The sequence below is a fragment of the Oryza sativa genome, chromosome 4 (genome assembly GCF_034140825.1).
Source record: "Oryza sativa Japonica Group chromosome 4, ASM3414082v1".
Taxonomy (NCBI): Eukaryota; Viridiplantae; Streptophyta; class Magnoliopsida; order Poales; family Poaceae; genus Oryza; species Oryza sativa.
Window position 1 is genome coordinate 5093413 of NC_089038.1, and position 14071 is coordinate 5107483.

The 14071-nt window shown below is 41.7% G+C and overlaps 1 protein-coding gene across 1 annotated transcript; it reads right to left on the reverse strand.

The window, feature by feature from the left end:
* Positions 1-3803: 3803 nt before the first annotated feature.
* LOC4335068 (lectin-like) lies at positions 3804-4937 on the reverse strand. The gene has a single exon (NM_001402335.1). The coding sequence runs from the start codon at positions 4861-4863 to the stop codon at positions 4180-4182; it is 684 nt and encodes a 227-aa protein (NP_001389264.1). The 5' UTR covers positions 4864-4937; the 3' UTR covers positions 3804-4179.
* Positions 4938-14071: the final 9134 nt, after the last annotated feature.

A 14071-nucleotide genomic window follows, 5' to 3' on the forward strand; every position in this document is an offset into this window, starting at 1 on the left:
GAGTGGAAAGTTACGATAGAAAGGCAAACTAAAAAGGAGGTAAAAGTACTTCGCACTGACAATGGTGGTGAATTTTGTTTGGATGCTTTTCATGATTACTGTAGGAAGGAAGGCATGGTTAGGCATCACACCATCTCATGCACTCCACAACAGAATGGTGTGGCTGAGCGCATGAACAGAACCATCATCTCCAAAGCTCGTTGTATGCTGTCCAACGCTCACATGAACAAGCGTTTTTGGGCAGAGGCCGCTAACACCATCTGCTATTTGATCAACAGGTCACCTACTATCCCAATTAGTAAGAAAACTCCCATTGACGTATGGTTTGGTATGCCTGCTGATTATTCACAGATGAGAGTTTTTGGATGCACTGCTTATGCTCATGTTGATAATGGAAAATTAGAGCCTAGAGTTATTAAGTTTTTGTTCCTTGGTTATGGTTCAGGAGTAAAAGGATACAAGCTATGGAATCCTGAAACTAATAAGGCCTTCATGAGCAGAAGTGTTGTTTTCAATGAATCTGTTATATTTAATGACAGCTTGTCTACAGATGTCATACCAGGTGGTTCTGATGAGGAGCAGCAATATGTTAGCATGCAGGTGGAGCACGTGGATGATCAGGAAACTAAAATTGTTGATAATAATGTTCATGATACTGTTCAGCACTCACCTCCTGTTTTGTAGCCACAAGATGAACCTATTGCACATCGCAGAACAAAGAGGAGTTATGGAGCTCCAATCCGTCTTATTGAGGAATGTGATATGGTTTATTATACTTTTAGTTGTGGTGAACAGGTGGAGAATATTCTTGAGCCGGCTACATACACTGAAGATGTTTTTTTTGCGGGGATACACTTAAGATGTTGTTTCTTGTGATCGTGAGAAGTGGATCTAAGCTATGCAGGAGGAGATGCAGTCTCTTGAGAAGAATTACACATGGGAGCTTGTGCACTTGCCAAAATAGAAGAAAACTGTCCGTTGTAAATGGATCTTCAAGAAAAAGGAGGGTTTATCTCTCAGCGAGCCTCCGAGAGTTAAGGCAAGGTTAGTAGCAAAAGGTTTCAGTCAGATTGCTGGTGTTGTTTATAATGATGTGTTCTCTCGTAAAGAATAGTTCAATTCGCACATTCTCTAGTATTGTTTGTATGCATGATCTTGAGCTTGAGCAGTTAGATGTGAAGACAGCATTTTCACATGGAGAGCTTGAGGAGGAAATATACATGGACCAGCCAGAAGGGTTCATAGTACCTTCTAAGCAGGATTATGTTTGTAAGTTGAAAAGATCCTTATATGGTTTGAAACAGTCTCCTCGTCAATAGTATAAAAGGTTTGGTTCATTTATATTGTCACATGGCTTTAAGAGATCTGAATTTGATAGCTGTGTGTACATTAAATTTGTTAATGGAGCACCTATATACTTGTTGTTATATGTTGATGATATGCTGATTGCTGCCAAGAGCAAGGAAGAAATCAGTACATTGAAGAAACAACTGAGTAGTGAGTTTCATATAAAGGATCTTGGTGCTGCTAAGAAAATTCTAGATATGGAAATCACTAGAGACAGAAATTCTGGTTTATTATTTCTTAGTCAGCAAAGTTACATTAAGAATGTTCTTCAGCGTTTTAACATGCATGATACAAAGCCTGTTAGTACTCCTACTGCACTTCATTTTAAATCATCAGCTTTACAATGTGCTAGTACTGATGAGGATGTAGAATACATGTCAAGAGTTCCATATTCTAGTGCTGTTGGTTCTTTGATGTTTGGCATGGTTTGCTCCCGTCCAGATTTATCTCATGCTATGAGTTTGGTTAGTAGATACATGGCTAATCCTGACAAAGAACATTGGAAAGCTGTTCAGTGGATTTTTAGGTACGTCAGAGGCACAACTGGTACTTGCTTGAAGTTTGTCAGAACTGATAAGGGGCTTGTTGGCTATGTGGATTCAGATTTTAATGCCGATTTGGATAAGACAAGGTCACTCACAGGTTAGGTGTTTACTATTGGCAGTTGTGCTGTGAGTTGGAAGGCAACATTGCAGCCTGTTGTTGCTCAGTCTACCACTAAAGTAGAATACAGGGCTATTACTGAAGCATATAAATATTCAGTTTGGCTGAAAGGATTGTTTTTGCTGAGCTTTGTGGAGTTGATTCTTGCATTAACATGTTTTGCGACAGTCAAAGTGCCATATACCTCACTAAAGATCAGATGTTTTATAAGAGGACAAAGCACATTGATATCAAGTACCATTATGTTCGTGATGTAGTCGCGCAAGGTAAGCTTAAGGTATGCAAGACAAGCACTCATGATAATCATGCTTGTCGGTGATATAGGCCTGGGGGTATGCGAAATACGGGGGAGTTACCTTCCCGTCCAGCCACGAGGCCCTACAGCCTGGCCCTCCCCCCACACCTCGGAAGACGTAGAGGCAGCCAGGGGGCCTCGGGGTGCCACGTCACGCCCCTCGGGCCCTCGCGCTACCTCGCCCCGAGGCCCTCGCCCAGCTACCACATGGCGAGGGGAGCGAGTGCGGCGGAGACTCAGGCTGAACCGCCATCAATGCGCGGCGCCCCAACCGTCCCTCACCGCATTTAATGTAGTAAGGGCGGACGTGCGGTGCTGCCCGATTGACCCACGTCAATTTGGCGTGATTAGACTGTGATCGGCCTGTCGCCAGTCACATCCGATCGGACGGGCGGCCGTGCCCCCACGTTCCACCCTGTACCCGGCGGAGTGGGGGCAGGTATGCCCCGTCCCATTGAAGCGTCATCCAGAGCTCCACCCACGTGAGAAGGACTGCCACAAGTCTTCATTCATTTAAGAGGGAATGACAGGGCTGTCCCCCGTGTCAGGCGGCGGGCAGCGCTGGGCCCTACTCGAGGATGGACGGCTGCTTAGCTTCCGGGCGAAGGCACGGATCGTGGTCTGGTCTAGGTAGAGTGGGTCCCCCTCCCGTGAAAGAGTAGGTAGAGGTGGTGCATGTGGTATCCCCTTGAACTATAAAAGGAGAACCTTGCCCGCCGAGAAAGGGGACGACTCTCAGTAAGCTTAGACCCGAGGAGAGGAAGAGCGAGAGTGGTCCCTGGAGTTTAGGAACCTTTGTAACACTCAACCATAAATCACACGCAGGAGTAGGGTATTACGCTTGATAGCGGCCCGAACCTGTATAATCTTGGCACCCGCACGCGGTCTCAAAGATCTCCAGGCGGATACACGATCTCGACAAGCGTGCCTTTTCCCCCCGGCCGAACTCACAAAAGGGGGATCTCACGATCACCCGCTAGAGAGGATCCGTCCTCGACAATGCTGATATGATGACAAAGCCTGTTCCTGTTGCTAAGTTTGAGCTTTGCTCAAGCTAAGTTGGTAGAGTGGTTTAGCCCAAGAGGCTATTTGGCACCGAAAGTGTTTTTGTCTTTGTTGTGTTCAGGGTAAAGGATTGATTCATGCTGCAAGAAGGAATTTGTCTCAAGGTGTAGTTTGCTGGGTTGTGATCCAAATTCATTTGCACTTAATAAATGCACTTAATAAAGGCCAGCTTCTGCCGGAGCGAAGTGAAGGTACGGATTGTAATACATTTTAGGGTTTCACCTCATATATATATTTACATCTTATAAGCCGCCATGCGGCGTTATAACCTCACCCCGATATAGTGGAGATATTTTGCTGGCTGGTGCCCGTGGTTTTTTCTCTCCTGCTTTGGAATGGTTTTCCATGTTAAATCTTATGTTTTCTATGATTGATCTATCTTTTATTTGCCTATCGTCTCCTAACGAAAACAAATCGACTCATATGATGTGATTAACGACTATATGCAGACAGGCTACCGCATATATAGCAGATAATGACATATATTTCATGCACCAATGAGCTAGTTAGTAGCTACGGGCTTCCACAACACATTGTTACATTGCTGATCCATACATCGATCCCAAAGCTAGCTAGCTCACCTTCAGAAACTACAACTCCTCCCGGCCGGACTCTGTTGGTGCGAGCTAGGCAGCAGCTCAGGCTCAGCCCCTTTATTTATTCAGATGAGCAACTACGTACACAACACTGCTCTGCATGTCGATCGCCATGATCAGTGATTTTATTGAAAGGCAGCTAAGCTGAAAAGCCCTGTACGCCGAGAGGCATACAAAGCAGAAAACGCTCATGGCGACGATCGACTCATCGATCTACACAAGCTCAGCCACTGACTCGATGATCCCTTCGAAAGAGACGCTCTGGTTGTTAGCCAGGATGGCCGCCATGCCGTCGCCACCCTTGTAGCAGCCGCCGCTCTGGCAGCCGGAGCCGCAGTAGTTGCCGCCGAGGCCGCAGTAGCCGCCGGCACTGCAGCAGAAGTTGTTGGGGCACTTGTCCCCGCCGGCCTGCTTGCCGCACCGCTTCTCCGGGCAGCACGCGCCGCTCTGGCATCCGTTGCCGCAGAACTCGCTGCCGAGGCCGCAGTATCCCCACTGGCTGCAGCACATGTTGTTGGGGCAGAGCTCGCCGTTGGCGTTGCGGCCGCACTTGATGTCGGCGCGGCACGGCCCGTTCTGGCACCCGGAGCCGCAGTACTCGGAGCCGAAGCCGCAGTAGCCGTACTGGCTGCAGCACTGGTTGTTGGAGCAGGTGGCGCCGCCGCCCTGGCTGCCGCAGCGCTGGCTGGAGCAGCAGGCGCCGCTCTGGCACCCCGTGCCGCAGTAGTCGCGGCCGAGGCCGCAGTACCCGAACTGGCTGCAGCACAGGTTGTGCGGGCAGATCATGCCGTCGTTCTGCTTCCCGCACGTCTGCGCGTTCGTCGCCGCGACGGCGGCGGCGGCGAGGACCGCCGCCGCCATCGCCATGGCCTTCGTCGTCGTCGACGTCATGGTCATCGTACGTCTCTTCCTTGCAGCTCCGTTCTTGGTACTGGATAGTTAGCAAAATGTAGCTCGATGAGTGCCTGAGTGGAGTAGCTGAGAGTGAGGCCTCTTTATATATACAGGCGGCGAGAGATGAGACGATGAAATTAATCGATGGATAGCTACCACGTGTAAGATCGATCGATGAGCTGCAGGGGGGCCGGGTTGCACATCACATGCGAGCTTGACTGCTCGTGATTTCATGTGGTATATTCTACGGCTGCAGCGAGGCATATCCGTTGCGTTACGTGGCGTTCATGCGTGATCAAAGTCAGACAACGCCTACGATTGTGGATCGGATGCACCGAGATCCATGACAACGTGTTTCTTGTGTCTCTTTGCATGCATCTCCATGCAACGGTGTCGGTTTTCTGCGTGCATGCCATTCATGAGCATATATTTTATTATATTAAGTCTGCCAGTGTATTTATGAAACTTCATTTGATTTCATTTTATAGTAGTATAGTATAGCCAACTACTAGCTTCAATTTATTTATAACTAAACTAATAGCTTATTAATAAAACTAGGAAGTTAGCCCGCGCATTCGCGCGGGCGGGCATCATAGGCTACGGTTGAGACACTTATGAGTGCGGAATACTAATCAAAGAATATCTGGCATGCTTCAAAAGTATAATTTCTCCATAAATTTTCTTCTCAGCATTGCTTAGGTAAAATTTCTAACCTATTAGTTAGTTGTTTCAATTATCTAACGCAATTGTTATGGCAGTAGCCTTTTCAATCTAAGTGAAATGTAAGAAGCAAAATTTTCTAACTTTTTTCTCCAATTGGTTAGATTTACTCTCTAATAATATTTTTCTATTTTATTTAATACAACTGCAAATATAAGTTCAAAATTTGTGATATTATGAATAATGATAGAGCATTACACCTTTCATCTCAACTTTGAGAAAATTTCAATCACCCTTGGTGATATATTAAGTAGTTAAGACTGATGTGGGTCCTCATTCTTTATTAACAATAAACACATGAATTGGATGGTATGGATTTCTTCAATAAGATTCCGTGCTGTGAAACACATCTATGAATGTATCATGTAGAGTATGCGGGGCTTCACGCACCGATCGTAAACACAATCGTACAACTAAATATATCTAACTGTGCATGCATCATTATATTGGAATGTAATGTATTACATGCTTCTATGATTTGTTTGGTTACTATTGATTTAGTTTAGCTATATATGTTTATAGAGTGACTTATAATGATATAATATATGCTGGCAATTTTTTTTCTCGTATTTCATTGCTATTTGGATGACATGCAAAGTGCATGGGTCAACTGTGGATCGTGATGTGCACATGTGAGGGGAGCAGAATGTGAAGGGGACTTTGCGTTTCTAATTTTTAGTATACGAGTGAAAACTAATGATTAGGTGCTTTATTTTTTCTTAGTTTGACGGTTTAAGGTTTTCCTCAAAATATATCTAATTGCTGAAAATAATTGATCGCTCGAAAATGATTAGAAAATAGATGTAGTAAGTGAAAACTGATGCTAAGATGATTTTCTTTTAATCTTTTCTTAGATTTTTTTTCTAATTTAACGTGAGATGTCTTAAGAGTTATTTAGATGGTTTTTAATGTATCTTTATTACATATAATGATTTAAGATTATATATGTAACCTTTTTTTGTTAATCATTCACTGTTATTTGGTTGTCGTATAAAGGATAAGGATCTGTGATGTAATTCATTTTTATATACTATGGTAATATAGATCTGGATTTATTTATTTAATTATAAATAATATACCAGTTTAAACCAATCGAATGTTATATATTAGTTTCCATGCAAATTAAGGATATGGATCTATAATTTATTCCAAATTTTGTATAGTAAAATATGAGTAATATGAGTATTGGATTATTTAGCTACCAAATTATAAATTAGTAGTTCAAATGAATAAAAAATTAGATCGATTGTTTTTATATTAATGTGTTAGTTAGAAAATAGGAAAAAAGAGATCAACTGAAAAGTAGAGAGGTACTCAGGAGAATCGCATATATGCATGCATACGTACGGCAGTCGACAGGAGGATACGTACATGCGTTTGTTTTGTTTGCAGATGTATTCAATCGGTCCACTATCAGGACAAATAGAGGAAGAGCGTGTATATGTTTAGGTGGGCTGGTGTGGGAGAGGAAAAGGACGCGAATTGTGGAGTCTTTTTAAGGATAAATCTAATATTCTATGGGTCCACCAGTTTATTTTATTAGATTGCCACTTGTCAGTTTAGGAGCGTTTATAGGAGACCATGTGGTGGCTTGAGAGCGTTTATAGGAAGTTTAATAGACTTTCAGTATATAATAGATGATAGATAGTTACCTATAAACATATCTTAAAACATTAATATATGGTCCCACCTCCCATACACTCATAATGTATTGGAGTCCGTGCTAAGCTGGCTGTAAATTTATAGCTCGCTTTCCTTCTCTATCTTGTCATCTCTCCTCCACATGTGCTTACAGCTGACTTGTAGCCTACTATTGTACTCGCTCTAAACCCATGCAAGTAAAATCAGTATTAGAGCTATCCTTACAATTAATACGTTTCTTACAAACCGAGCTAATCTAGTCTTGAGTTATTTCCCCAACTTTCGGAACTCATATTCCTCGAGTTCCACGCGCATGTTTTTTTAAACGGCTAACCATTGAGTTTTTTTTAAAAAAACTTTCTATACGAAAGTTGTTTAAAAAAATCATATTGATCCATTTTTTAAAAAAATTAGCTAATAATTAATTAATCACGCGCTAATTAATAGACCGCTTTGTTTTTCGTGCGCCGAAAATATGTTCCCAACACTAGAAAACAAACACAGCCTATGAGTTTATTTGTTTTAACCGTAGGAAATAGGCATATCAAACATCGTAAATAACTCATATAATAACCTGCATTTGTGTTTTGTGTCCGGTGCACATCACACGTGGTCAGTTGAGCAGAGAAGCCTAATGAACTGTGAACACTCTTGTGGGTCTCTCGGGATGCTACGCTGTCCAAAGGATAGAGTACTGGGTGCTAGCTAGTGGTTGCCAGCAGCTCGGCAATGCGCAACCTGCCGGCAATAAGCAGTTGCAGCGCTGAGCCATGGTGACTTTGGACGGATCTCAACGTGATCCTTGATCACTTCTCGGATCCATACAATCATGCATCAACTCCCCCATAACCCCATACATTTATTGAAGAAAGTATATTTTTTCCCTTGAAGTTCACAAAGTGACTCTAAAAATTATTTCTGACTCAAACAGTTCCCATCCTCGACGGTGTTAGGTGAAAACAACTTTAAAACTCGTTAGTACATAGATGCTTTGTCGCCTCTTATATTTTCTGTTCATGAATCACACACAAAAAAAAAATGAGTACGTCTTATTGCCTTCAAACACAACAAAATCCTTTCATCAAACTTGGACCAAATGTTGTTGCATTTCTAAGGTTTTATATGTCGAGCAAATAGTATATATTCACTATATAAATACCTATTCTATCTAATTACACGTCTCCTAGGGCTCTCATAATAACTATAAAGATCTGGGCATCGATTAGATGGACTATAATATAATAACTGTAGATTTAATCTTATGTGTTTCCATGAAAAATAGTGATCAATAAAATCCAAACGTGAACATGAGAGATTGATCCATATATAATATAAAGTGTAATCACATACATGATACATGCATTATGCCCACGTACGCGCACCAACTACAGACGCATACAACCATTACAATATATATCAAAAATAAAAAAGAACAAATAATTCAAACATGGGTAACAAAGTTCCATTTTGAAATTACCAACAAAGAAAAAAAACTATATAGGAGTAGTTTATACTAATCAAGGATAGATAACATGATATTCATCCAACATATGTGTTCTGGTGCATTGCATACCACGTCGCAGCTCCGTTTTCTGTGCATGTAGGTTAATCTGCCAACAAAGTATTCTTTGCTAGTAGTATTAATGGTGGAGCAGTCCATCTTATCACCTTACTATGTGTTTACCGCTATAAACAGTAACCGCTATATAGTGCCTGCTACAGGAGAAAACTTTGTATGGTCTTCTGTAAACAGTATTCCAAAAGATCTACACCATCAATTTCTAAGGTTGTGTATAGATCCAGAGGTAAATTTTTTTACCGTGTCACATAGGATACATAGACACACATTTGAAGCATTAAACGTAGTTTAATAATAAAACAAACTGCTGAATCTGCCTGTAAACTGCGAGACGAATTTATTAAACCTAATTAATCCGTCATTAGCAAATGTTTACTGTAGCACCACATTATCAAATCATGTAACTATTAGGCTTAAAAGATTCATCTCGTAATTTACACGCAATCTGTTAATTAGTTTTTTTTTCTATATTTAATACTTCATACATGTCCTTAGCGATACTTTTTATGTCTTCACTCCAGTGAAACGCTCGCTTTATGGAAGAAGGTCATGATTGACATGTGGGCCGGGCAAACTTATTCAGTTTTGTTTTATTCACTTGGCTGACTGGATTGCACTAGGACCAAAACCACTAGTACTTTATATGGTGTTTAGCGGTAATTCACCTTGTCTAAAAAGTTTAGTGGCGAATATCAGTTAATTAAGGGGTTAAATTGGAATGCAATGCAAAATCACTATTTAGCGACTAGCTAGCCTTGTGTCTAGGGGTGGATAGCAAGCCAGCTTGGCTCGGTTCGGTAAAGCTCTTTAGGATAACGAGCTGGCTCGGCTCAGCTTGTTATCCCAACAAGCTAAAAACCCAGCTATGTGCTTCAACTTCGGGAATTCCAGTAGTACATCTCTTGGATATTTGTTAGATATTTATGGTCAAAGCAACTGGCTCCACAGGGAAGATCTGTCTGAATTCACTACAACAGATGATGTCAAGGATCTCTAAGGCAGGCAAGTGCGAGTCTGGAGCAGGCCACTATAATGGAAGCACAAACATGAGCCTTGGGCATGAGTGCAGGTGTATACTCCATAGCTTTGCAAAGGAGACCATGTCCCAACCAGGACTTGTTCTTCCTCTGCTCCAAATACAAGTTGCCATCATGAGCTCAGATGCTGAAAAGGCCTCCAGTGCTCGGAAGGTATCCAAAACATAATCTGGGGAGAAGATTGTGCCTAATTTGCAGAATCTCTCCGCTTGACACATCCTTAGACGAGACCTTCCTGTTGCTCTTGTCAACGTTAGTCTTTCAGGGATAACTTTGGAGATTGAAGAATTGTCATGCGTTTGCAATGACTCAACATAGTCCATCACAAATGCTATAGCGTTGATTACCTGTGGACTGACTGCATTGACATAACTTTCTATTCCCTCCCCAATCTCCACATGAAGATCTTGTGGCTTAAGCTGTGGTGCATAAATGCCACTGTAGTTAGAAGTTTTTCCTCAATGTTGACATCACTATAGCTATAGTAAGTCTTGATGATTGATGACCTTTGTGAAGCTGATCCGACAATATGTTGAGTACTTGAGTGCTAGAAGGGCCCATTATCCCCTTGTTTTGAGTTGTATCTTTGAGGGCAGGAGAGATGCGGCCTCTCCCCTCTACCCGTCGGCGCCTCTCCACTTCCGAACGCTGCTTGACCTCTCCCATATTCCCCGCCCCGGCGATGATATCCTATCGCATCTCCCCTCCCACTGCCAGGAGCTCCGCGGCAGCTATGCAAATCGAGTGGCAAGCTCCACATTGGGCAGAGCGGTGATGGCAGCGACATCCTCTCCCCTTCCCCATCCCACGGTGACGAGCTCGGTGCAGTTGCCACATCTAGCCCGGTGTGAGGCGGTGGGGGCGAAGTTGGAGCTCGGTGGTGCATATCGGGTCGGCGGGTTGACGAGCTACTTGGCGGCGGCAAGGAGCGGGGGCTGCAGCCAACATCGAGCGTTGAGCTATTTCGCAGCGGTCAAGGAGGGTTTGTTCCCGTTCTCCTCCTCCTTGCTGCTTCTTCCGATCCGGCGACCTTGGTGGTGGATGTGCTCAGAGCGGCGTCCTTGACGGTGGAGCAGCTGCGCGTGGTGAGGGACTAGGCATGGCGAGGGGCGGGGGAGCTGCTTTCGAGGACCGATCTATGATTTCATGTACTATGCTACTCCCTTTTCTAGTTTTTGCAGGCGAGGAACTCGCCCCTTAGTTGAGGGACGAGAACCTCTACAAAGGTCTAGGGGCCCACACCCTCTCTCCCCCATGGCATCAAGTAGCCTACGTGGCGCAATGAATCCACGCGACATGGTGGTGCACTGTGAACGGCCTAAATAGAATATACACATGATTTTGCTTGAAATTGATCGTTTAGAGACACCTAGCTACAGAAAGAAAACCATACAAATCTTGGATGAGGTTGCCTTTCCACAATGCACAAGGTAAAGTTCAATATAAGATTTTACCTTACAGTTAAAATTGTCAATAATTGCCGATGGCTAACAATGAATGACTTTGGGAAGAGCCCTAGGTTTACCATCTCCATATGTTCCGTTGGTGTTGACATCGCTCTTAATAAGCCACTATATGCTCTATTTGGGCTTAAGAAGATTCCATGGTATTGTCAGTAGTCATATACGCGTTTCATTAGTCCATCTCTAGGAAATAAGTTTTCATAAGATTTCATTCTATGGGATTCTAGAAAAACTCTCCGTTCCATATATCACACCCATTTGAAGAGGATATCTTCTCATAGTTAGAAAATCTAGAATACTAGACCAAAGTACAAATATTTTGCCTCCTAAACATACACATCACTTGCTAGCAGTACCTATGGAATTTCGACCATCGCCATCCCTATGGATCTACTCCCTCCATCCCATTTTAAGTGAAGCCATAAGTTTCCATGTCTAAATTTGATTGTCCGTCTTATTTGAAATTTTTTTATGATTCGTATTTTTGTTGTTATTATATGATAAAACATGCATAGCACTTTATGCATGACTTATGCTTTTTTTATTTTTTTTAAAAAAAAATTCAAAGAAGATGGACAATTAAAGTTGGATACGAAAACTCATGGCTGCACTTAAAATGAGACGGAGGTAGTACTATGGTACCAATATTATGTTTGGGGTTCCTCTCCCTCTGCTTTGGCAACCGGGTGATGGTGAGCTCAAACAGGCCAAGAATCCTAATTTGTGCGTGCGCGCTGGCAGCGCGCACTCTCGGCCCATACGGCCCACGCGGCGCGCGCGTGCAATTTTTTCTTCGCTAACCACCACCATTTTCTTTTTTTTCGCTTTCTTTTTTTTCCGTGATTTTTTTCGCTTTCCTTTTTTTTTTTGCGTTTTTTCCTGATTACTTTTTAATCTTCCAGCAGCAAGTGTTTTCAATTTTTTTTGTTGAAAGATGAATTAAAAATTTTCAAATCTCGAGTTGAAAGTTTTCAAATCCGAGTTGAAAGTTTTTAAATCCGAGTTGAAAGTTTTCAAATTTCGAGTTGAAAGTTTTCAAATCCGAGTTGAAAGTTTTCAAATCTTGAGTTGAAAGTTTTCAAATCTGGGTTGATAGTTTTCAAATCTGGGTTGAAAGTTTTCAAAGTTGAGTTGAAAGTTTTTCAAATTTGACTTAAAAAAATTTAAATTTCGAGTTGAAAGTTTTCAAATCTAGGTTTAAAATTTTGAAACTGGACTTCATATGTAGATTTCTTTTTAATTTGTTAGTTAAAAAAATCTTATCTACTACCATCATTATCCTAAATTGTTATTATCTAATATACTAGTAGATTAGTATAACTACTTAGGCCGAAAAAACGAGCGTCAGCCAGCTAGCCATGCCCTAGACAGGCTCGGTGTTAATGGCAAACTGGTTCCATTTATCAAATCTATAAGAGACTTATAGATACACTAATTAGTGTAGCTAGAAGATAATTCACTGAGTTTTGAATATGTGTAGCTGACAAGCGACAAGTGAATCTCAATCAAGCAATCGATTGAAATATAGCTGAAATCCTCTATATATTTTCAACTCACAGTGAATGACAGATGGGCCCCTCTTATCAGTAAAAGAGACCTTATACCTAGCAACATTTTTGGCCTGCAGATAAGCAGCAGAGAGAAGGAATCTTTCATGTCGCACCATCTATCATCATTATTGCAAGGATAAGATAAGTAGAGAAAAACTCCAAACGCAATGAGAGATGAGACATGAGAGATTAGCCACGCTTGGTCCCCATGCAAAGCACAATCGTCCTTGCGCGCTCTAATCATGCATGTTACTAGCTATAGCCTCTATCAATTAAACAAACACCGATCAGAAAAGAAAAGGGGATCATGATATTTAAACAAAGCTAGCAGCTAGCAGCAGTAGAAACAAGAACAAAAACAAACGTCTCGATCCAGGACAGGAATGAAATCTATCAATCCATCGGACATATCATTCAGGCCTGGGCATCGATCGATCGACTGATCATCCTCGTCGTCTATCTCGTTGGATTCATGCTACTAATATTATTCAGAGCTTTGCTCCATCACTATTCTTTCAGAGTTTCAGACAACAGCAGGTGATGCAGTACAGTTAATTAACGATGTAATAGCTTAGGCATCAGTGCAGTTGTATACTCCGCAGCTTTTTTGCATTTCAGTATACAAGCTAGTATGCAAGACATTCTTTTTTGCACTTCAGTAGATATACAAGTGCAAACAAATTTCGACGTTTCTTACCCTTCGTCTACCTTGTTCTCCAGTATAGCTTTGTACTTAATAACGTACTCCCTCCGGTTCTATAATTCCTGATATTTTGAACAATGATATGGTCTCCCAAATATATCATTAACTTTGTTTTTATTATAATATATAATGCATGTTTACTTTTCTTACAACACTTTGAATGACAAATCTATATATGTTGTTATAGTTCCTTTAAACAAAATAATTTTAAAGTTATTGATAATCAAAGTTACAAAAGTTTGATCTCAATATTGTCCAAAACGTTAAGAAATATGAAACCGGAGCGAGTATTATACAACCCCTACTACAGAGTACTCCAACAGGGTTGTATAATCTAAAAGTAAAGTGGAGATACTGAGATTTAGGCTCTGTTCGGCAACTTGGGTTGGGAACCCATGTCCCCCGCACGAAAAACAGAGAGGTCCATTAGCGCGTAATTAATTAAGTATTAGCTATTTTTTTTCAAAAATGGATCAATATGATTTTTTAAGCAATTTTCGTATAGAAACTTTTTGCAA